This window comes from Falco punctatus, assembly GCF_963210335.1.
Source record: "Falco punctatus genome assembly, chromosome: Z".
Classification (NCBI taxonomy): domain Eukaryota; kingdom Metazoa; phylum Chordata; class Aves; order Falconiformes; family Falconidae; genus Falco; species Falco punctatus.
In genome coordinates this window covers 77125-101242 of record NC_137586.1, presented here as the reverse complement: position 1 = coordinate 101242, position 24118 = coordinate 77125, and the positions used below count along the sequence as shown (strand labels likewise).

The window sequence follows — 24118 nt, the reverse complement described above, 5'->3', positions numbered from 1 at the left end:
GTGTTAGTATTTGCTAGCTCTGATGCTTGATGAATGTGCTGAAGATAGGTCTTCTCTAAAGAAATGACCTATTACAACGGGAGAGTGGCTGACATCCTTTTCTGAGTGGAGGAGGGCATCCTCTGGGAAAAACAAGGAAGGTAAACTTGACAACTTGTATGATTCTTAAGCAAGAAAGAAGTAAGCGAGAAGAAAAGGCCTGTTTTCTTGGGACTACAACAGGGAAAATATTTGATAATTTTTCAAATGACTCTATGCTGCTTATATTTGAATAGTGATTGCTGAAGGAGCCTTCCTAAGATGTTCTCTTGCATCCAAGAGCGGTCCCACAGAGGACAGGAACAACAGCTGCCACCTCGGCCTGTCCCTGAGCCGGTAGCTCCCACATCGCTGCCAGGAGCGGTGAGGCTGCCACAGTACCCAGGCAGTGGGGCAGGGCTCAGCCCCATGCTGCCCCAGAGAGGTGCGAGGGAGGACCAAGGCAGGTGGCTGGGCACACCGGCAGCTCCGGGAGGCCAAGCAGGGCTGTGGCAGGGAGGCAGGTCCAAGGCCAAGCTGGGAAGTCGGGATTTGGCCCAGTGATCACCAGGCAGGTCCCAGGTCCAGCTGGCAAGCCTGTTTGCAGGGACTGTGTTGCAGCCAGGCACAGATGTGGCTGTGGCCAAGCTGATGACAAACACCAGGTACAGCATGGTTTGGGCAGGGGCTGGAGGTGCAGTCCTGAGCTTAACTGGAGGCCCAGGGCCATGGACCTTGCGGACAGCCAGTTCTCCGGACTGCCCAGCATCTCTCAAAGCACTGCAACTTGCTGGGGTTTGGCAGCCGCCGCTGCTCTGTGGGGCTGGATGACGTGGGCCAACCCCAGCAAAGCAGGCTCAGTACAAAGCAGCCATCACAGCTGGAATGTGTTGCAATTTTATCTTTAGCACTTCACAGACCAGTATGGGAGGCCAGGATTAAGGAAAGAAGAGAGAGAGAAAAGAGGGGAGGGGAGGGAAGGTAAAAGGCAGAAAAGAAGAAAGGGAGAGACAAAAGTGAAAAGACAGAGGGAGAAAGGAAGGAAGGGAAAGAGAGAAAGAAGAGACAAACCATACTTTGTGCATTTATTAATTTTAAATGAATGTTTTTACTTGATTGGGTGGAGACAGAGGAGAGGGGAGGGGAGAGAGAGAAAGAGAGACTTATAAACCTGTAGGAAGGTGCTACATATATTCATTCACAAATTTCATTCACAGGCTAGCTCTTGGACAGCTTACAGAGTCCTTAATTTTATACAATATCCAAGCCCCTCGGGAGCAGCATTGCATACACTGTCCATGTACAAGGGCCGTACAACTTTTGTATGGGTTGTCATGCATGATAACTGCCAGGGCTATGCAAGTGCAGAGACAGGCTGGTGCTCCCACCTGCCTTAACCACCATGGGGCTGTGGGCCATAACTTCTGCCAGCCCCCGTGGCCTGCCCCAGGCTGCATGGGCCCAGCTGGCAGCCCCAACAGCACTGCAGGCTGCAGCACAGAGCCGTCCCTCCTCTAGCCGCCAGCTGCTAACCGGCATCAGCTCTGCTTCTGGAGGAGCTGGAGGCAGTCGTGCCAGCACCTGCTTGGGTTCTCCCCAGAAAAAAACTGCACAGCAGCAAAGATAATCTTGCTTGGTCCTGAATCTAAAGCCGTTGAATCAGATCCTGCCTGTCCCACAGACTCAGATTTAGCACTAATGAAAGCCATGCTTTTTCTCAGCGTTTAGTTGACCTACCCTGGCATAATCCTTCAGGTGGCCCAGATTTCTGTTTAGCCTTGTATAGAGATAACTCCTAGCTTGTTTTAGCCTATACAAGTTATTTGCTGGTACCGCAGGCCCCAGCATTTGGCACACATAGCAGCCAGGCAGAGGGACACTGCTGCCACTTCATGTTTGACCTGCATTTGAAGACCACGAGGCTGTGAACTTAGAGCAGCCTGGAAAAGTCTGCATTGTGGACTGACCAGGTATTGCTGATAGCTACCCAGCCTTGGTTCCCTACAAGTCCCCACTAGTTCTGTATATGCTGACATTTTTGTCCCAAGCTGTAAAGTCATACACTTCGCTTTTAGCTTCTTGCTATATTTAGTACAGAGATGGTCAAAGCCTTGTTTTTTAAGTTTTTGCAGAAAACATCAACATTTGAGTACTGGGTTTGTTTCATATTTTTTGAAACAGACATTTTTTTATTAGAAATATATGTGTTTATTTCTGAAAGGGTTATTAAATGAGTGGTTACCTATATGTTATATATAAGAAGCACAATTTTGCTAAAAAATACACATTTGATAGCATCTTGATGGCTCTGAAAACATGGGAAAAGGCACAATTTCCCCCCAATATTAGCTTTTCTAATTCCGTTTTTTTCCATGGGGAAAAATGTTATGTTAAAAAATTAGGATCTGTTCTAACTTCACACTAAGCAGTCACAGCATGTACATTTTGACATCCCCCCTCGGGGTTTAAGTTTCTCTTTCTCACTTTTCTATATTTACATTTAATGCTATAGAGCTAAATGCATTCCTCTGCCTGCCTGCATTCTGCAGCCCATGTGAGACAAGACTGAATTTACAGCCCTTGGATAGTGGTGTCTCTTCTACATCACAGAACATTTCTGCTCAGCTGCCTGTTTTATTTCGGTGAAGGTGGCTTGTGCCTTTTCTTTGATTGCATCCATGTCCATATTCTGGATGTTCTGCAGCTGTCCCAGGATAGAGTCCTTGTCCTCTTCCTCCACCTGATCTTCTGCCACCATCTTCTGAAGGTCTTCTGGCAAACCCACATCGTCTCCAGCCATCTGTATTTGATTCTCATCCAGTTCACTCTGATACAAGAAGCAGAAAATAGATACAGTACATGAGAGTATGTCTGCTATCCCAGGGTCTATGATGAGTCTTGCTTTTGTTTGTTTGTTTGTTTGTTTGTTTGTTTGTTTGTTTGTTTGTTTGTTTGTTTGTTTGTTTGTTTTAGGGAGAACTGAAACATATGCAGGGTTTTTTCAGAGTTTTTAGATGCCACTTAGGAATTCAGGCACTCAGTCGGCCCCCATACAAGTGCTAGAATTTTTCAGAAAAACGCCAATTATATTTCTTTGAAGGGTTTCAGTAGTGTCAAAACCAAAGTCCTCAGTGTCATTTGGCATTTTAGAAGCTTCTGCCACATGTGTTAATTGTGGTAACATGCTGATGCTGCAGGAAATCCACCACAAGTTACTTGTATCCACCAAAGACCTGCTGCAATCTACTGCCTAGGCTATCAGCTGTTGTGCGATTTGGTTGGTGAAGCCATAGCTTTAGAAAAACTATGTGGCTACCCTTCCCCTGTTCATTTGTGGTGGGCATTTTTAGGTATCAGCACTAAACTGACACCTTCTTGAAGAAAGATGCATTAAACTTAGTAAAGAATTACTGGAAAGAAGGTCCCCATCTTCCCTGAACCATGTCTAAACTATATCTAAGTCTTTGGTTGGCATCTTGGAATTGTGACGAAGAACAGGGGCTGCCTGACACATAATCAGAGCAGTGCTGGTAAGTGGGGTAATGGGAGGACTTGGACAACAAAAGAGAGGATAGAAGGTTGGGTGTGAGTCTGAGAGAGCAAAAGGAGACAGGAGAAGGAGCTGGTTAAGCAATTAAAAGGGCTGAGATGCCATAAGTGCTACACACACTTGCTTCCTGCCTGCCCACTGAAACGGTGGGGCTGTGTCTATGTTTCAAACAATGGTGATTTTGTTCACATTTTACGGTGGATTGTGATAGATCCAGAGCTCAGAAGAACAGGGTATTTTGACACAGTTCACACATCAAAGATAAGCATTAATGCCTCGTTACATCTCCAAAATGAAGCATGACAGCAGCAAGGGCCTGATATGAATAAGCAGCAGCGCTGTCAGCAGGAGGTGTTTTTGAGAGTGAGAGCGGTCTTGGGTTTGCATGAATGAATGAATGCAACAATGAATGGAAGGACAGATATGAGCAATGTCTGCATCGTCTCAGGCCTTAGCAAGGACAGGCAGACTGGGATGCCTGACAGCAGAGCCACTATTTACTGTTACATATATTTGGAAAATGATGTTTACAATAACTGTACTTCCCTTGAACCTGATTCTTCCCCATACCTCTTAGGCAAATATGGAGAGTGTATCATGATTGTTACTACCATGTGGCTAAAATGGGTGAGGACATTTCTTGACCTGTTTGGGTAAGAGTTGCTGCTACCAGATCTGTGGAAGCTAGAAACAATATCCCAATTGGCAGAAGTGTTCTTTATTGGTTGTGTGGCAGGAAAGAAATGTGTTAAACTTTTAATCAGCGAGTGCTGGATGTCAGAGGAGCTAACCCTTTTGAAATTCTCCCAAGTAGCAGTAGAGGATGATACGTGAACAATTGTTTGATGCCTTCTTGCACCAAAGCCCACTGTCCTACTAAAGTCTGAGATGTGATGCACAACACAGCCTGGGGATTCAGAGTGTTCTCTGACCAAAGAAGAATGTATTCAGATGTAGTCTAAAGCAGTACAATTCTGCCAAAGTCACCTGCCTCTAATCACTTGGCATTTATGCTGTCCTTGAACAGACCTAGTATGAGCTTCTGCAGGGTAGGGTCGCTCAACAACAAGCAAAGCAACACATAAGAAATGTATGGCCTTTTCTCCTTCTTCCAAAATTTGACAGATATGATTCCATTACTTTGGTTTGAAATGGAGATATAGGATTAAGTTTCTGATTTTACCTGTTGTTTTGTTTGTTTGTTTTTAAAAAAGTCTGGTGGAATTGGGTTAAAGCTTGTTTTCTCTCAAGGAGAGACCCGAAGATTTTTCCCACAGGATGCTGTTAAAGTCAGGCTAATGCTGCAAGTGTCCAACTACACAGTGAGCCTGCAGCCCCAAGCACTCACTTCTGAAAGTTGGGATCAGAAATGTGGTGCTGGAAATGCACCACATTGTTGTCAAACAGCAGCGTGCAGTCTAAGCATGAGCAGGGTGTGCAGATCCCTGCTGTCCCAGCATACACACGCGTAGGGACTGTCATCTGGCCAGATACACTACCCTGCATCAGAATACACTCAGCTTGAACCACAGAGAGCACCTAAAACAGGCAGACCTCATGGACAGGACAGCTGGGGCCATGGGCTCTACAAACCTATACAGAAAGCCCCTCTGGACCCTGGCAAGCAAGCACTGGACTGGATGGCCTCTCTCCGGATGACTTTTAATCTCCATAGTCTCCAGGTCTCTGCAAGTGCTTAGACACCCTTTTAGCATCTCTGAGAACACAGAAGCAACATCTATTCTAGTAAATTAAATATGCCTGGCAGTGGTCTCTTGCCCCAAGGCCAGCTGGCCTGGAACAACCCACCGTGATGCTATTGAACTCTCTTGCCCTATCAGACAGGGTGGTCCCATCTAACTGCCTATTGGGAATGCCAGTCCTAACTCCCAAACTGGCTCTGGGAACTGCTTGGGAGAGTGCCCAGGCCAGAACTGGGTCAGACACTAGTCTGACAACTCAACAGCACAGGCAATAGAGCCTTAGTGCCTGGTGATCCTGGGTTTGCATCTGACGTAGTCGGGCTCAGGTCCATTTTGTTACAGGTGCAACACAGAGTTCTTTATACATACATGGTACAGAGGTGTACAGAAAACAGACAGTCTTAACACCTGTTTATACGAAGTCTGATTGTAAACAAAAGAGATCAAAGCTCACAGACAGAATAATCCACAGGGGAGCCACACTTTTCCAGCATCGCTGTGTGGTGTACTGCTTTCCCTAGGTCTAACTTACCCTGTCATAAAGTTTAGCTCTGCCTATGTGCAGAGATCCTTAGGCAGGCAGACCTGGTCCTGTGATTCATCAGGTCTGGACTGCACCAATTACATACAAAACCAGAGTTCATCTTGCCTTGTCCTGCAAGTGGGCTTTTTGATAAGCAATGCAGCAGGGCTGCAGGTACCTTGCAAGTAGGGACAAGGAGACATGGGTTGGAACCACCAGCCTTGTCGTCCCCCCATAAGCACCCCCTTGCACCATCCTCACACAGGGATCACAGTCTGGAGTGCGAGGGTCGGGGGTGGGGGAGGCTATTCAACATCCCAGCTGTCGGGCCCTTGTGGACGCCAGCGTGTTGTTGCCCAAGCTGACGTCATTGAGAGCCCCCTTACCCCTGGGGCCTAGAAACCCCACTTCAGCTCATGACTGGCCCCCAGCCCTGCCCTAAGCTAGGTCACAGCTGTGCCCATGCCACAGTGGTCCCCTGCTGAGCCTGGCCTCTTAACTGCTTCTCCAGGAGAGACCATGCCTTTTTTCCTGGACAGCCACTGGGCACTTGCTGGACCCTGCTGCCAGCCCCAGCTCTTCCCGCTGCATTCGGAGCCTGTGGGACCATGCCAGTGGGCAGGGGCACTGCTTGTGTTGGGGTCCCCTGGCTCCCTGGCCTTAACCTTCCTGGGGAGCAAAATCCTGATCCCACTGCTCTGACAACCACACTGTGGCTCCATTTTTCTCACAGGAGATCCACAGCTGTTTCACTCTGGCCCATTAAGAAAACATTCAGATCAGCAAAATAATTCTTCAAGCTTAGCAAATACTTGTTTTCAGATACTTGTCTAAAGCCTGTATGCACTGAAGAGCTTCTCCTGAAACAAGTTTCTCTTTCTGCCTGGCTGGTGCATCCCCTGGGGCACAGCTAGAGCTTATGTAATGGCTGCATACAAGTAAAAAATCCCTTAATTCTAGAACAGCGCTATTCATTAAATCAAGTCTTAACAATATTCCCATCAGAGCACAATAGAGCAAGAGCTGTTTGAGATTACATGACTGCATGTCCCTTTCATGGTGAGAAGCTTTCCTTTTCAATGTCTTTAGCAGCGCTTGTTGAGAAGACACCTGATTGCAGCTGAATACTCTTTCCCTCTAAATATCAGTGAACAAAAAAACATCCTGCTGTTCAGTAGCAGAGAATCTTGTAGAGCGGTGCCCACAGAAGTGCTTTGATGAGGGGAGGGGATCCACCTGCTTGGGGCAGATGACATAGTCCCTTCCTGAGGTGCTTTTCATGCATCATATATTCACATAGCACAACACAACCCCCAGCACGTGGACAGAAGAACAGCATTTGTGTGACAACACTCTGACAGAGAGCAGTGGCATTTGAGGTGACATGGTGGATATATGTGCAGACCAGCAATGTGAAGGGCACGGTGGGGCCCATGGGGAGAGGTTGCTGTGCTGCAGACAAGGTCTTTGGACAGGCTGGATGTGCCTCTGGTCAGATGTGCCTCTCCTGCATCACAGGCAATAGCACCTCAAGCCTCTTTGTTTAAACCTTGCAGAAGTTAATTGGTTACTGTATCCCAGTTCAGGAAAAAGGCAGTAAGTGAATAAAAGGGTTTTGTGTGGGTTTTATTTTTATCAATATATTTATTTATCTGTATATCTCATTTAAAAAAATGTTTTGTATGGAGGTAATGCATTGGATACTCCAAAGATTAAAAAGTTGCCCACAGATCAAATGTCTCATGGCTAAAAACATCTTTCTGGTGACAAACCTAAGTTGACAATTCTGTTAATAGGATTAGGTTCATTAAGGGACTGCTTTCTCTTATAAATCTGGCCCAGATAGCATGGAGCTTTAGATTTTGCACTGAAAACAGGGCCCTGCTTGGTCCTGAATGTCATGCTTTTATTTACAATATGTGCTAGTGATTGATACTGGTGATTTTCAGGGTTTCTGTCCCATACTACAGGCTACCTGAAATTACTTTCATTTTTCAAAATAATTAATGCATTATCACAGGTCTGAGAGCATTTTTCTGCCATGATGTTGCATCATGGAGTTGAATTTTTTTCAGGGACATATAGCATGCATGTAATAATTTCATTTTCTTCCAGATATATGTTTTCGTAAGGGATGACGAAAAGAAAGCAGACCTTCAACCAAGAAATGCTGAATAGGTAGACACAAGTGCAGAAAAGCATATCCTGCAAAATTTACTTGCAACTGCCACAAATCAGCAAAGCTAAGTACATGCTTAATATCTTCTTTGCCAGCTTAGAGCTCCTGCCCTACCTTGGAGGCAAGCCTTCTACTCTTATTACTGAAATTTGGCCCCAAAGAGCACCTAATGTGTACCAAAGCCAAGATACTGCTGGAGATGGGGCAGATCACCATTGCCTGCCCCTGGGTGCTATGAGGTGGCAGCATGTTCATGGGGGGTCAGCCAAAGGTAGCTGTGGAGACCTGAACACCACCTCAGAACTGAAATAAACACTGCAGAAGGGAGACTTTCAAAATCACAGCAAGACACCCAGCTCCACTGACTTTTAGTTGAGAGCCAGGCTCATAAGCATCCTGAAGCCTTTGAAATTAGCCCTTCTTGGGATTTAAAGCTGGGGCCTCTCAGAACATGGTAAGGCCATGGGGAAGTGTTCAGTAGCTGGCTTGGCATATGCCTCCAAAAGGAAAACAAAGCCTAATGATATTTTACTACTCAACTGCTAATTAAAATGCTGGTGTTTAGAGATTTAGGCTTACAATCCAATCAACCATTTAAAATCTTGTACTTTTTTTTTTTTTCATTATTAATCTTTCTGTAATTAAACTCGCCCTCAGGATATGTTTTGCTCTTTCTTGTCACTATGCTGAGCACTCACAGCCCAGAACAAACGGTATATTGCAGCTGATGAACACAGAAGAGCATAGCGGATAATCTGCCATTGCTCTTTCTGCCCCTATATATGACGCCAGTCATGCAATAATGTATATACATGTTTCTCCAGGCCTACCCCTTTCTCTTCCAGGTGGATATTCTGTCTGGAGGGAATCTGAAGATGAGGTGCATTTCTCTAGCCTTTTTGATGCCAGGCTATAGGTATGAGAGAGTGCCAACAATCCCCTAATGCATCTGCTGTGGTAACAAATATCAGCTTTACACAGGTGGAGCAGATCCCGTGCTTATACCAGGCCCTGTTGGTTGTGTGGGCCTTATGCCGTAAGCAGGCAGCACAACACACAGCCTGTCTGGTTCACAGGAGACTGCAATGTTGAGCCAAAAGAGCTCAGCACCGTTGATTCCTCCCAGGCCAGCAGGTTGCCTTGCAGATGACCTGTGCGGTTGGCAGGAGGTACGCAGGTTTGGTAACACCTGGAGATGTTCAGCTGCTCAGTGCAGACCTGTGTTTCTATAGAGAGGCCTGCAGCTGGAATAGCAACGCCTCTAGGAGTGAAAAAGGGATCAAGGTTCAGGTACAGGCAAGCGTGTGACCTCGATAACCATCTGCGAAAGACTGAGAGGCTAATAACACTTCCATGTAAAGGGATCATTTGAATGAGAAGCTATAGGTGCAGCAATATGCCTTCACTCCTGAAGATGATGAACTGTACCTTCAGATGATTTTAAAAGTCAAACATCCTTATAGAGAGTCTGTTGATCTGAAATGAGTTGTTAAATAGAACTGTATTCACTTCAAATTTGCTTACAAAAGCTCTGTTCAACACCGACACATTGGCAGGGCAAATAGAGAGGCAGCTTAACTGAGCTTTCTTCACATCATTTTTTCCCTTGCTTTTTTCGGCCCCAGTACCTGTCTCAAAACATTGTGCCATAGATTTTTAAGACAGCGCTTCCCTTTCTTGGAAAGTCAGTTAGCAAGGTTTTGGTTGCAAAACCCATGTTTTCAAAGTTAGAGAAAAATAAATTTTTCATCCCCGATTATGAATGAGGTGAGTCCTGCCCGACTGGGAAAACACAGATGATATAATTGTATCTAAGTCACAAGGTCGATTCACTTTTAAGCCAAACTGTAATTTGTCCTTAGGGTTCAATCGAGTAACTGTTTTAAGAGCGGTGCAATTTTATGAACATGACACTAGAGGGCCTATGACGGCTCAGGGCTAAAAACGGCATCAAACTGATGCTGCAGAAAAAATGCATGATTTACAGTTCGTGTTTCCATCATGTAATCACTTTCTGATCCTAGACGACCTTGTCAATTTATAGTTGCTTGACTGCTGGGTCCTCTCCTTCCAGCATTTCTGATGTTTCAGTGGGCAAGTCTTTAAACACTTCAGTGACTGTTGCAAATGTTGTAGTGTTTAGTTGTGCTTGGCGCAGAAAATGCATAAACATTCAATCCTATTACTTGCAGGTTCTAAGACAGGCTTTAAATTCCTTAGTCACATTTGCCTTTGCTCCCAATTCATGCCAGGTGATGGACCCTAAAGGGCTAGCTGGCTCAGACTGTGTTAGGGACTGTCCGGTAGCTTAGCAATGGGGTAATGGCACTCGAGCACCAGAAAGCATGCCCCAGCACTGACTCATTTAGGAGTGCAGATTTAGCACGAGATCCACAGAGCACTGAGGAAACTACAAAACCCCTCTCACTGGCAAACGGTAGACTTCCTTGGAATGTGTCCTCCATGAGGAACCCTTCGCATCTGGCTCCTCTGTCAGGATAGCAGGATTGTACTAACCACTCGCCAAAAGCACCACCAGTAGCCACTGACAGGAGGAGGGAAAAGCTTAACCATTAGGCCCACTGCTCACAGACTTCTGTCCCTGCAGATCTGAAGGTAGATGAAAGTGATTGACTGAGCCCTCTGTTAAGGTAGTAATTTACTCTGAGGAGAAGGAAAAATGGCAGCTGGTGGAGCCATCTGAAAAAGTTCAGCACTGTGGGAGAAGGCAGCGGAGATGATATATAGAGAGGTGGCTATAAAGTAAAAGATCAGTCCTTGGAGACAGTGGGAATATGTGGTGGGTTTAAATAATCTGCTGGGAAAGCCCGGCTGACTGGCAGGCTCTTGAATCTGGTATCTGTGGGCAAGAGTCCAGAGGGCTAGACCAGGAGACCCGATACATGTCATTTTCCGAACAAGGCTTGCGTATTTGAGTGGTGCCAACACACTGCTTGAATGGCCTTCAGGGCTCTCTTGTAATGAACATCACAGAAGCATTTTTCATAGTGAAACTTTCATTGGCCTTAAGTTATCCCAGGCTTTCTGCTTCGATTCCAGAGTTGCATTGGGCTGTTCGTCTCAGTCTCAAAACTCCACCTCAACCAACATAATATATTTCAGTTCATCTAAAATGCAAATTAGGTACAAGAAGATGGGGTAGGTCACCTCACTGTGAAGGAAATACTTTTGAACTGAATGCCATTGACCTAAGTTTCACTGAAACGCAGGCAGACTTCAGTGAGGCACGTTTGGACAGCAAACACCAAGCCACAAAAACCAGACCGCTAAGAACCCTTGGCTGACATTCCCACTCCTTTTCTCAAATTCTTTCAGATCAAGGACAAGAAAGGATGCAAAATATCTCTGGTGTCTTTAATACTTTTGGCCAGGTTAAATCCTTCCCACTCAGTTCAGAAAGGCAAGCACAAATCATTTGTGCGAGGGAGGCTAGTATTGCTAGCCAGGTGTGGTAGAAACATTACACACAAAACCCTGTTTCTGTGCAAAAACATCTGTGTGACATTTTAGCACATCAGAATTTTGATAACATCAAAAGATCCAACAATTTTAAAATCATAATTCCTTTTCTGTCTTTACAGTCACTACTGGAAATTTTTGTTTCCAGAAAAGCACACCTTTTTATGAAGCGGTGGGGTTTTTTTTAACGGACTTGTTATAAACTTCTCATTAAACATATTCTGAATAACTTCCCAAAGAAATCCAAGAGAAAAGGCGGCTGCTTCTGAACCCTGCCAACTAGTACAAGAAAAAGCAACGTCTGCGAAGCTCTCCCTCAGCGCCGGCTGCCCCGCCGTGGGCTCCGGCCGCGGGCCGGCTTCGCAGCGCAGCTGCCTTCCGGCGGCGCGGCCCGCGCAGCACGGGCAGCAGGAGGGCTTCGGCCGCGCGGCGGCGGCGGGCGCCGGCTGGGCAGGGCGGGGGCGGCCGGCGGGCGCCGGGCCTACCCGGACCGGCGGCCTTGCGCTCCCCGGCCCACAGCGCCCGGCGCGGGACAGCCCGGGCGGGTGCCCTCAGCCCCGCGCAGTGCTCGTGCTTTCTCGGAGCTGAACCCCGGAGGCTCTGCAGCGGCTGGGAGGGCCTTTCCCTCGGCTTCTCCCCGGGCTGGGCCCTAACCAGGTAGGTGCCCGCAGGCCTCGGGCCGATTCCTGGCTCCTGTTGTTCCCTCATCTCTGTGACGGAACCCTGAGCCGTATGAATGAAGTACCCTGAGGCATTATGAATTTGTTAGCTGCATGTGTTTTGAATGTGTTGAACTCCCTGTCGATAGTTAATTTCATTACTGCTGCTTAATTAATATAGACTAAAAAAGGGGCAGGGATAGTTCTGGAAGCATGAGCCATATACTGCCTTGACTCCAGCGTCTTTGTACAGTAACTTTTCTCTAAAAGAATTTGTGAGTATTTTAATCACACTGATACAGTAATCAGGCTTCTGTCTGCCTGGGCTGGCACCCGCAGGGGCATGGAGGCTCTTAATTTCCTTGAAATCCCTTGGAGCCCAGAACCTGAATACCTTTGTGGTTCTGTGCCGCAGAGCAGGAGCCTGGGGCTTCAGTTAAACATATCTCGGTTCATTCTATTTGGAAGCTGGTGATACAAAACGGGCCACCAAAACATGAGGAAGTCCATATCTGCATGTGACCAATGAACCAGCAAGCCCCAAGCTCTGCTGACTGCAGGAGATGGAATGAGAAACACAGAGAGAGCACAGATCACATGGTCATAACACTGTCTGCAGAGGGAAAAGCAAGCAGAGGACTCCAGAAAAGAGCCATTATTGCCAGGGCATTTGCTCAAATTTTAGATTTGCAGCAAGTCACTGAAGTCATATTTGACATAACTGTATGTGAAGGGTATCTTAAATGAAGCTGGGAAAACAAACCTCATTAGAAATCTTTTATAAGCAATGAAGGAGTGACCAGGCTAAGTGCAGTTTAATAGCATATAAACTACCGCCATTCTAAGATTTGGAGAGAACTCACGTGATCTTTTAATGATCTGTGAATAAAGTCCCTATGTAAACCTGTCCAAAGTCCAAAGACTTTCCAGAAATTTCCAGAATTTTTTCACTACTTGTATAGAGGCTCAAGTTCAGGGATGGAAGCAACCCAGGTTTTAGCAGAGGGAAGGCTCTCATTGGTATCATAAGCTATGGGAACACACGTTCTACTTCTGTGTGTCAGAGTGGAAAGCAACAGCTCTTAAGCTTTCCCCCTTTCCCAGTAAATCTACCAAGTCAGCAACAGCAACTGGAGATCCTGCATCATGATGCTAACTGCAGAGTAACACAGCATATTAGGCTAAACCAAAGAAACGTGAGAGACCAGAACATGAAGTCAATAAATATTATGCACATACATAATAGAATAATCCAGTAAGTCCAAGAAACAGATCCTGCTCTCAGAAGGATCTGAACCATATTACACAGTCTCTGGACCTATGTAGGTCTCTGGGATCTATGTGCAACTCTGCCTAAGACTGAGTTCAGATTCAAGTTCAGGTTTGTGAGCACAAAATCAAAGATCAGGTTGTTCTGCTAATTCTAGCTACAGCATTGGAAGAACCAGTGTCTTGGGAGTGGAATACATGTCACCTGATTTCAGCTGTCTGGTCTAAGGTAGCAACCTCACCTCCCTCTGCAAGAGGCACGAGCCACTGGAAGGTGACCCAACTCTGCCTTAAATGCTTATGTGAAAGTTTGGATAGATGAGGCTAGAAGTGCTGGTCTCTTTCCATTGATGACAGTGTCCCTAAATGACTTGCTTGGGTTAAATACTACAGTTTTTCTAAAAACTAAATTAGCTAAATTTACACAAGATGGATTCTTTACTTTCCTCCATTTTAATTAATCAGAAAAGCACTGGAAGGTACCGATCAGAAAACAAATGGTAATGACTCAGAGCTGGCAGGTGAGTGCTAGTGATATAAACAAGGTCCCAAATTGCTAAGAATCACCAAATACTTCCTTGTGGAACATAAACAAAATCTTAAAAAATGCTAACATCTTTACTGTAGGTGGTGGTGGTCGTGGTGGTGGCAGTAGTAGTAGTTCAGAGCAGATGCATGATCCAAACCCCTACAGAGACTACTCTGTCCCATATTACCTCTCTCCTGCCCATGGAAGAAGTTTACAAAATGACAACTTTTCCAAGCACAGAACCCTGAGTTACTTTCTCTGGGCTGCATCTAACACTGCAACCCACTCTGGACAAAACTGGAAAGCCCAAGTGGTCTGCACCCACATACCACAACCAAGTGCTGGAAAGTCACAGACAGACACAAAGCCTTTCAATTCCGTGGCCCAGAGCAGAGTCTCTAATTTCAGGGAGCCTTTAAATGCACAGTGGTAAAGGCCCTGGTACTAATTTGCACAAACAAGTCTTCAGTCACTTCTTCAGAATGAATGGAAAATAATATTCAATACTTAATGGACTTTCATTCACACCCTACAACAGTTTGTTTTCTTTTAACAAGTCTTTGGGGAAGGAAATTGTCCAACATTTTTGGTTGGTTGGTTGTTTTTTGAAAACTAGAACTAATTGTTTTCACCCTTATGAACAGTCATCCCTTCAAAGCATGCTAACAGGTTCAAAAGGCTGGCCTGTCTGGTACAAAAGTCTTACTTCTCTTTTCCCCATCATATCATTCTTGCCCGTATATCTGCTAGCTATCTTTAGTAGTTTTCCTTCATTTCCCTTACAGAAGTCAACTACTGATTTGTTGTTCCCTATGTGTCTCTTGGAGCCTTTTTTTGAAAATGTATTCACATTTCCCATCTTTTGAGGTTAAACAACAGACTACATGCCTTGGTAAGTTTGGCAATTCGTAATTTGAAATCTTTTAGAATTCTTGGGTAAATACCCATTGGCTCTGGTGTGCCCTTCACCGTTCAATAACCTCCTCTGATAACACTGAGCTGAGAAAATTCCTCTGATTCACCCCCATAAAAGAGACTGTCATAGGGAAACCTATCTAGGGACATTCATAGTGACCCTGCAGTTAAAATGAGTGCCAAGTATTCACTTAACGTTTTCTGCTGTGGGCTTATCTTCCTTGATTCTTTTGCAGAATCCTTCTCTGGCTTTCACTCCCTTAGCTCACCTCAATTTCAGCCCACAGTTCTACAAGAGATACCAGCTTTCTTCATTACAGAACCATCATCTTCTTGTGACAGGATATTGTCTCCAGAATATTCACGTTTCTAATCTTTTTTTTGAAGTTTTATTTATTTAAATTTTTTTAAGAAGGCAAGATCTGTGGATGTTTATTACAAGCTTAGTGCTGAATCCTGTACTTTGATAAACCTTTGAGTTCTACAGTTAAATCCCTGAAAAACTGGAAGATGATCAGAAAATAAACAGAGGAGCAAGTCTTCCTTCTAAACCAGGAAAACACTTTTAAATACAGAAGAGAGCTATCCTTGTTTGTATCCACGTGTTTTTATGTCAGGAAAATACTATCAACCTAAATGCTAACTATGCTTTCTGTCATCATCCAGCAACTATTGCAGCTGCTGCCTGCTTTTAACAAACCTCCATATTTCTCTGTTGCTTGAAGTTTCTGTTTATATTTTGGTTTTCCTGGGAACATCTGACAGCTAGTGTCAAGAGCACTGAAGAAAAAAAATGGACAGTTTGCTTGTGCTTCTTGGAAGAAGATAGTAAAAATGAGCCTTCAGAAGTTTAGCAAAACTCAAGCATACAGCTTGTAGAGGAGTTTTCAGGGACTTCACGTATTTGCTTATAGTTTTTTTTTAAACTCTTGCATGTTGCTAAGTTAAGAACCTATACTAACTGTGAAACCTGATCAGATCAGATGACTCAACTTGCCTAGTCATCTGTTTCAGATCTGACAGTATAGAGAGGGATTATAAGAATCTTTCCACTAGATTCATCTACTGAGCAGAGAAAAAAGGGTCTAAAAGAAGCAGTCACTACGGGAAACCATAGCTCCTGCCTCCTCCATTTCTGTACTGAGCTGCAGTGGAGCTCCCACTAATGAAGGTGATTTGCCATTTTCAGAACTCTGCACTGGAAGTCAGTTTGTCTTAAAATTGGCCACTGCACCAGATGACATGGTGAACTACAGGCTTACCTTAGGGAGTCTGTACTTTTCTCTCAGATGAACCCTCAGACAGGCTCGCTCTGCTTTTTTGTGTGCAAATGCTGCATCTCTTTCCATCCTGGAAATCAGAAAAAACATTTCTTCAAGATGCTAACAAAATACAGCCTTTTACATGGAACCAGTTGCTTGGCTGCAAAAAGCTACATGCAGGTATTGTTCCCAGAGTGCTGTAACTTGTCCAAAGGCACAAAAAGGAACAGTATCAATAAAGTGATGCTAAGGAGCCAGGCCTCCTGTACCCTAAGCTTTTCTCAGAACAGTTCCCTTGAGTCCTGTGAAGAACTAAGGATAAGCCAATTCTACCTGTCTGGACTTCGTGCCTGTACTAGCTGTGGTTGCTCATTATAACAATGAACAATTCTAATAAGCAGAACAAAGTTACACTTCATGCTTTGCTTATTCCATCAGAGCACGTATAGTGATGGGGCTGCCTGCCAATGCTCCTGTTCTATGAATGTGACATTCTCATAGGATAACAACACACACAATGGCAGAACGGTCTTCCTGGGTCAGACCAAAAATTTACCTACCCTAGAGTCCAATAGCCAACAGTAGACAATTGTGGACACTTACAGAAGAAAATCAAGAGCATAAGCACCCTGTATCAAAACTGCCCACCTTCCAAAAATCAGTAGTGTAGGGTACTAGAGCTGGAAATCGGCTCTACAGCACTGTCCTTCACAGCCCTGGATGGCTTCTGTCACCTATGAATTTTCCTGGTCTTTTCCTTCAGAAAATCCTATGGCAATGAATTCCACAGCTTCCCTGCATGGAAAAGTACTTCTTTTGTTTGTGATTTTATAAAAAGCTTTCATTAGATTTAAGAACTCTTCAGCACACTTTTTGGTTAGATTACTTATATATTTATTTGCAAAATGTGTCTCCTCAAAGATTTTTGGTAACATGTGGTAACATTCACCTTCCCCCCCCCCCGCACCCCCCCACCCTTCAGTTTTTTTCCCCAGAAGCATTGTCATGGAAATTCTACAGCAACATTGATTTTCTTCTGTATTTTGTCACATAAAAGCTACATGCAAGGTGAAATGTTATTTTTTCTTTGCTTCCACAAATCACAAATGAGTTTCTGGGTTTCTCTCTCTCATATGCACATTAACTGGAAGCCATCTTAAACTTCTTTCAGCCAGCCATTGATGGGAAGCTTGGAAAGAGATTTTTTTAGCCTTTCTGGAATATTTCCCCTCTCTTTCTCCACCTTCCTCTTCTGTTGCTCACTCCTCCAGTCAAGCAATTAGCAGCCATAGTCAGTACTGGGATATGCTTCCACAGGGCAGCATGCACAGCATGACTACACATCCCTTTAGGTGTCCTGTGGGGCTGAGGGTCAGGAGGGGATTTTCTGCTCAGGTGAATTTGAGCTTTTCAGTTGTCCTGGCATCATGGGAAGACATGGCAAAACTCACTCAGCCCATCTCCCACCATTGCCTGGGCCCTAGTGTCTGGCCTAATCTTAACACCTTTTTGTTCTGGAGGATCTAATTATTCCCCGGAACATGAAGCTTTGTGGGAACAGGGAACAGATGTGGGAGTAGTTACGTGGCAGTCAAGAGCCTGTGATATACAGCACAAACTGGTGGTCCCCTCTTGCTTAAACTCTTGCAATGCTGGAAGCAAATTCTACGCAAGCGTGCTGGAGACTGCCAGTGCAGGTCACTTGTTTGTTCCTGCGTATTACACATTTTCCTGAGAAACAGTGATCTGTGCATTTTTGTGTGTTTTATCACCAAAAAACCCCCACCCAAACCTGAGGAGAACCCAAGGCCTGAATGGTCATGCAAAGGCCAAACCCTGCCCGAGTGTGACTCCACCGAGGCACTTCTCTGATCTCCACTCTTGTACAGCTGAAAACTGGGTAAAATCCAGTGCCCTGAAAACAGACATTCTGCCCATGACAGAGGTTTCTGACACACATTTACAGCAATGCACCAGTGTGCACTGTCCTGAGCTAATTTTTGCTCTCTGAAAGTACATCAGATACTCCTATTATTGTTCCAAACGGTACTTTCCTGAGCATTCCTGCACCCATTCCTCAGTACAGTTCAGCATGTAATGAACTCATGCCACACTGGAAAACATTGTAAAAATAATTATTTTTCCAAGCATTTTCCCTATTCTCAGGAATCCCGTTTTGCTTCTCAGTCTCAATAAAGCATCCTCCTGCTGGCAGGTGGTTATTTATCTTTTAAATATCCCTTGACAAACTGCAGAGCAAAACATTCTGTATTTTATTCCAAATGAAATGATACCTGTTCAAGGTTTTATGATATAAATGGCTGCTGCTAAATACAGACCTGGATACCTCAAATTCCGTCAGTGATTAACCTTTCACCTATAATCATCTTACACGAAGGATTTACACAACCATTATGTAATTGACCATTAGAGGAACAGATGCATTTGAGATTTAGAAGTCAATCGTTTTATTTATAATTATGCATGATTTGAACTCCTACATGTTAAGTCCTTTATTTTGCTTCTGTTTTGATATTTAAACACAGCAAGTGGTAAAGATCAAAATTACAGAAAAAATAAAAGTGAGATTTAATCAGCTGAAAAGTTCTGCTTTATTTAATAGATTTTAGAAAAAGTAACTGAAAATGAAACTACAAAATATAACCATCTTAAAACTTTTCTCTAGATGAAAAACATCCATTTAACATAGCACTCATTACTTTTTCATTTTTGCCGTAATAAACTTGCACAAAGAAAAGATTATGTATTGAAAGTGTACTCCAGATGGAGTTCTAGGAGAACAAATCATAATACATTTTAGAATTAACCCCTGCATTACAAACAGCTTTATACCCATGGAAAAAACTTACAGATAAAGTAACATCAACTAGGAATGAGTTCAGCATGTCAAGGTGTGGAGATCACAGGAAAGTGTAAGAGAGAGTTGTAGGATGGGTTGGAGGGGGAGGATAATATTTTATCATTTCCAGTTGGTGAACTTTTTATTTTGGAAAGCCTCTCTAGCAAAGATTAGTCTGCTTTAGAAAAAACGGGAGAGCTGGATGTTTGGCTTTTTCTTGGGATGTTTTTATCTGCACAAAGTTACCAAGAATCAGCCCCATACTGATAATAAGGGAACAGGTACTCACTTCTCCTCAACCATTTGCTTTTGATATTCCTCATACTCCTCCCTGGTCATTCCTGCGGCTGCTGCTGGATCAGAAGGAGTGCTTTCTTCTTTGCTTTCTTCCCCTCCACCTCCAAGTCCCAAATTCTTTACCTGGTTGCTCAACATACTTTTCATTAAAAAGGCCATCTTCTTAAGAAAAAAGGAGCTATAAGCAAACAACTACAAGGAAGTCAAACCAAACCAAAAATGTTTTCAAAACCAACAATTGTAAGCAAGAGAGTTTCTACAGCTACATCAGCTCTTCAAGGGCACAATGCTAGTGAAATGTGAATGCCAAAATCAGTTTGTCAGCCATAATCTGGATTAAAGAGTGACTCCTTAATATCTAGAGGCAGATGGTTCAGATTACTCCAAAAAAATCATTAGATGCAGCTACCTACTTTTTATATTAATACCTTAAGCTAATTGTAGACATACACAAAAAATCAATTATAGTATGCGAAGGCATTTTGACTTCTTCAGTCTTGAAACTCTCACTTCCACAGAGATGAAAACATTCCCTGGAACACAACAGACCTGCATTAAAAACCTGGTTGACTAAATGGCCACAATAAAATTGTAAAATTGAGGCTACTGAGCAGAAAACCCTTTTAGATTTACACAATTAAATGAGATTTGAAAACTGGAATTCTTAATTAAGCAAAAAACCCAATCCTTTTTATCCATTAACATTTTATCGCATTGGACAGAAAGTACATTGAATGATTTTTCTTCATCCACTTTTCATGTGGTTGGTTTGTCTCACAGATGAATAGGTCATTACTGCTAGCATTACTATTTTTTTCAAGAAAGTAATCACGAAAAAAGCAAATCACATCTTGCTATTTTGCATTCCTTAGGGTTTGTTTAAACTCTTCCCCAGGTTCTCTCCATCTAGATCACCCTTTGGTGCTGCAGAGAACACCTAGTGCTTTTAATCTTGTTAGTAGAGAAATGAATCTGACTGATTCTGTATGCTATAATGCAGCCTTGGTATCTGTTGTGTTTGGGTTGCTTGTGTAGGTCCTTATCCTTCAAACTTTTATTCACATCATTAACCTCACTGGGTCTATTCAGGTGAAGATTTGCGGGATCTGCCACCTAGATCATAGACTATTTTGGGAAAGAAAATCTGCTACATCTTAAAAGTTCATGAATTTGGGTTGTGAGCATTTATCCTACTATGACTGGCTGCTCATGCCTTAATGAAACGTTCTGTAATTATGATTATCTAAATGCTTCTCCCAGCACTCATAATTTCACTGAGAGATGGGAGGATTCTCCTTTGCCTAATGCCTTAATCTGTATTAGAGCCTTTCTAATTAAAGCAGACCTGTTACTATTAAAAAAGAAACAAACAAAAACCCCAAAACCCAGGACGTTCTGTAATCCTGGATTATTAGTGATTATACAGGAAACTATTTTTGAAACAGAGTATCACTCAGCAGCACAAATTCCAAATCACAACAAAACTACTTTGATACACTACAGATACCTAGAAAGCATTTTCCTTAAATAAAACTTTATTTTTACCATCACTGTGCACTTTCAGAACTAGGCATAAATTGCAAGAATTTGTGGGAAGAATCAGCTTCTTACCTTTGACCATCTCTGACCTTGATTACCCAAACTGTACTGCGCTTGTCCAAATGGCTAACAAAACTGAGAACACAGGCATTAGACAGCTAATCCCAATTTAAGCAGAGAATGCTAAACTTGAGCATGTATTAAGTCTGAAGTTGAATGCATAAAATCAAGTGAAGTTTGTGATCTGGAAAATGTAAACCCCACAACCCCAGCATTAAGTTTATACACAAGGTATCACTGCTCCTGCTTCAGAGTTACTTCAGAATGGACCTGGCAAAGTTACTCTGACTTTGTTACACCCAAAGACTTCCCTGGTTCAGTTCGCTGCCTTGCTGAGGCATCCCACAGGCAGTCCTGCTGCATTTTGAAGGCTGTGTTTGTTCAAGAGCTCACATCTAGCTAGCTAGTGCTGTGGGCCCACTGCAGGACAGCTGTAGGTGTGCAGGCACGCCAGCTCCAGCAGAGCGTGGCATCGCCATTACTACTTCCCTTATTCTTGTGTAACTCTATCACCTGGTAAGTGCTGTCCGACCCTGCCCAATGGTACTTCTCTGTTATTTTCCCAACCTGAAGACAATATGGACAAGCAGGGATGGTTCTGACCTGCAACCCTTTTTGCCTTCTGCTAAAACCAAAACCTTGCTCACTTTGCTGGTATTTGAGAGTCCTGTAAACAGGCCTAACCTAACATCTCTTTCAGGAGGAGGGTCAGTCTTTGGATGAAGCACTGACAGCTGAGCAGTAGTGGCAACCCCACGACCCAGAACAAGGCCAGAAGAGCACAGAAGAGCACCTCTGTTACACAGCCAACTTTAAAAGGAAGAAATGAAAGCAAAGGGTTAAATTCTAGAAAATTATTGGTGTTTTAAATACTGCTCTGAGAGCAAGCCCTGGAAAAAAAAAAAGGTCCTTAGCTCCTGAACTACAGCCTGACTTATGTAAGTGACTTGCCCCACACTGCTCAGAGCACAGTGCATCTCAAGAGTGGGAGACAGAAGATCCAAAGTGAGGGGAAGAAGGCACTTGGTCAGTTCAGGCATCTCTAGAAACAGATGGTGGCTAGAGAAAGAGGGCATCACAACACTGCATAAAAGTTTTGGTCTTGCTCACCTTTGCACCTACTGTTTACAGCACAAAGCTAACAACAGAAACTGGCAACACAGACAGCAGCAGCTGGAAGATTATCTTCTCAATCTGCTTCAGCTCCACAGCCAAGCTGTATCTTAACACAGGCATGTGGCACAAAAGGGGCCAAGAAACACTGCATGAACCATGTACAGATCACAAAGAGGTTTTCAGCAGCTTGGAAAAGCCATTGAACAGGTTAAACTAACATATTGCCACCGTTTACATGCTGATTCTAAAGCACAGATGAGTCCAGTAACAGTACGGGACACATCACAGAAAAGCATGCTATGACACAAGTTTAAGAGCAGATAAATCTAACTTTTGATGGTTAGTATTTCCTCTAAATAAATGTGTTTTGACAGCTACTTGATGAAATGCTAGAATGTTGTCCTGCGACATCACTACTCAGTGCCAAATGCCTCGAGTCCACTTGCAGCAGCTGGCTCATCTTTATGTAAAATTCTCCTGACCGGAACAGGGAGCACCACTGGGCACTTCACAAATACAACATGCAGCACTGATTTTTCCAGTATTATGTTTCAGTCTTCTCTAAGAGTACAGGGAGTGTATCTGTAAACTTTGTGCTGTTTGTCTTTACTGAGGAGAAGCTTTGCTAACTTTGGGCACAAGTCTTGGCTGTAGAGACTTTGATCCCTACAGAAGTGTTAACACCACCTTCTGCCTAGAAGAGATGCTTTCACAGAATTGACTGGGAAGGCAAGAAAGCTGAAAACTGGCTTGAGAAGGGATTGCTGAAAACCTGAGAGATCTTGCCTACCAGGTCTTGAGAGGTCTTATGAACGTTCCTAATAGCAAAAGGCTTTTCAATGTTAGATTTGAAATTCAAGACAGCAAAAAGCACTTGAAAAGTTACTGGCCCTATTGGCACTGGAAACTGATGAGAAACACATACACAAAAAAAAGCCTAGTGACTGAACTTCTGAAGACATCACATAGCTTGCTAGTGAATTGCTCATTTCGTTGTGGGTTTAGATATTTAACACAAATCTGTGTACAGAAATAATGAATAAACACTGATAAGGAACTAATTGCTTACAGATTACCTAAAGCATCAAGTTTTAAACCTTGGGTATCAACAGGGACCAGTACCTCCAGAATAATTCCCATTCCTGGCAGGTGCTTTACCTGTTGCCTTGAAGTCAGTAACCACTTACTGCTTTTTGCTGATCACAGGCTTAATGACAACATACAGACAGCTGCTGAACAAATACTCATGTTGTCGCTTCCTTTGCTTTAAATCAGCCTCCTTTCCCTCTAGCTTAAGTGAAATAAAAATTAAAGGCTCAGTTTCTGTTTTATCTGATGGACATGGGTACTATGAAAAGAGTCTGCATTCCATACCTGAAGAATGCAGGCATCTCCAACACCAGAATAGAATTCAGACTCTCGTAACAGGCAAATCACACAGAGCAAAACCTAAAAGCCTCATAGGGAGGCCAGCACAAAAATGTTACAGGCAGGCAAGCATCCAGCTCCCAGCCTTCTCTACAGGACTGTGTTCCCAAAACACAAGTCACACCAGACAACTCCAACCACATTGATTCAGAAGTATCTAAGTGTTCTTTGAGAGGACCAAGACTCTCCCGCAACTGCTTCACCCTTCTAGAAGAGGATGTCACCTTTTATCTAAGTCAGAACATTAGATCACTTGCACAGAAAGAGAGAAGCAAGTATTTTAGGGCTTTCTCAGCTTGAACAGATTCAATTAAAGACTCCTCTCCTCCTCTATTAGAGAAACTGCTCCTGGCTGGGGGAAAGTGATGATCAATGAGGGAATTTGTAATCTTCCTGTGGGAGGTTACCACAGACACACACTGGATAGAACACACAAAACAAAACAACCACAAGGAGACAGACTGACTTGTTTTGGGTAGGCACACTGTATTCCAACAAACAGGAGCAGAGCACCCAGGTGACAGCAGAGCAGTTTGGGGAATCTGAAGAACAAACTTCAGAGATACAAGCAGTCTTCAATTCACAAAAATGAGGTACTCTGTATTCTCAAAGCAGCCAGCAAGCAACTCAATTTGCTGTTAAGACACAGAAGGAAATGTACTACTTTACATTTTGACCCAAGTGTCTACTACTGAAGGCAAGTCCAATATGCAACACAAGCTTTTCAGCAA

At 43.7% G+C, this 24118-nt stretch overlaps 1 protein-coding gene and 1 long non-coding RNA gene across 3 annotated transcripts; one reads left to right on the top strand and one right to left on the bottom strand.

Moving 5' to 3' along the window:
- Positions 1-1089: 1089 nt before the first annotated feature.
- CPLX4 (complexin 4) lies at positions 1090-21545 on the bottom strand. Its single transcript, XM_080371412.1, has 3 exons — positions 19237-21545; positions 16088-16175; positions 1090-2845 (listed from the first exon to the last, which is right to left on the bottom strand). The coding sequence occupies exons 1-3, from the start codon at positions 19401-19403 to the stop codon at positions 2618-2620; spliced, it is 483 nt and encodes a 160-aa protein (XP_080227538.1). The 5' UTR covers positions 19404-21545; the 3' UTR covers positions 1090-2617.
- Positions 2853-23793, top strand: LOC308056293. Of its 2 annotated transcripts, XR_013924769.1 has the most exons (3): positions 2853-12110; positions 14696-14802; positions 21544-23793. It is a non-coding gene; the product is annotated as an uncharacterized lncRNA (long non-coding RNA). The 2 variants fall into 2 exon arrangements; XR_013924768.1 differs by lacking the exon at positions 14696-14802.
- The last annotated feature ends 325 nt before the right edge of the window (positions 23794-24118 follow it).

Coding starts and splice junctions, on each gene's coding strand:
- CPLX4 (XM_080371412.1), bottom strand. CDS start 19,403: ATGGCCTTTTTAATGAAAAGTATGTTGAGCAACCAGGTAAAGAATTTG. Junction 16,176..19,236: donor AAGCAAATGGTTGAGGAGAA/GTGAGTACCTGT, acceptor TCTGATTTCCAG/GATGGAAAGAGATGCAGCAT. Junction 2,846..16,087: donor AAAAGTACAGACTCCCTAAG/GTAAGCCTGTAG, acceptor TTCTTGTATCAG/AGTGAACTGGATGAGAATCA.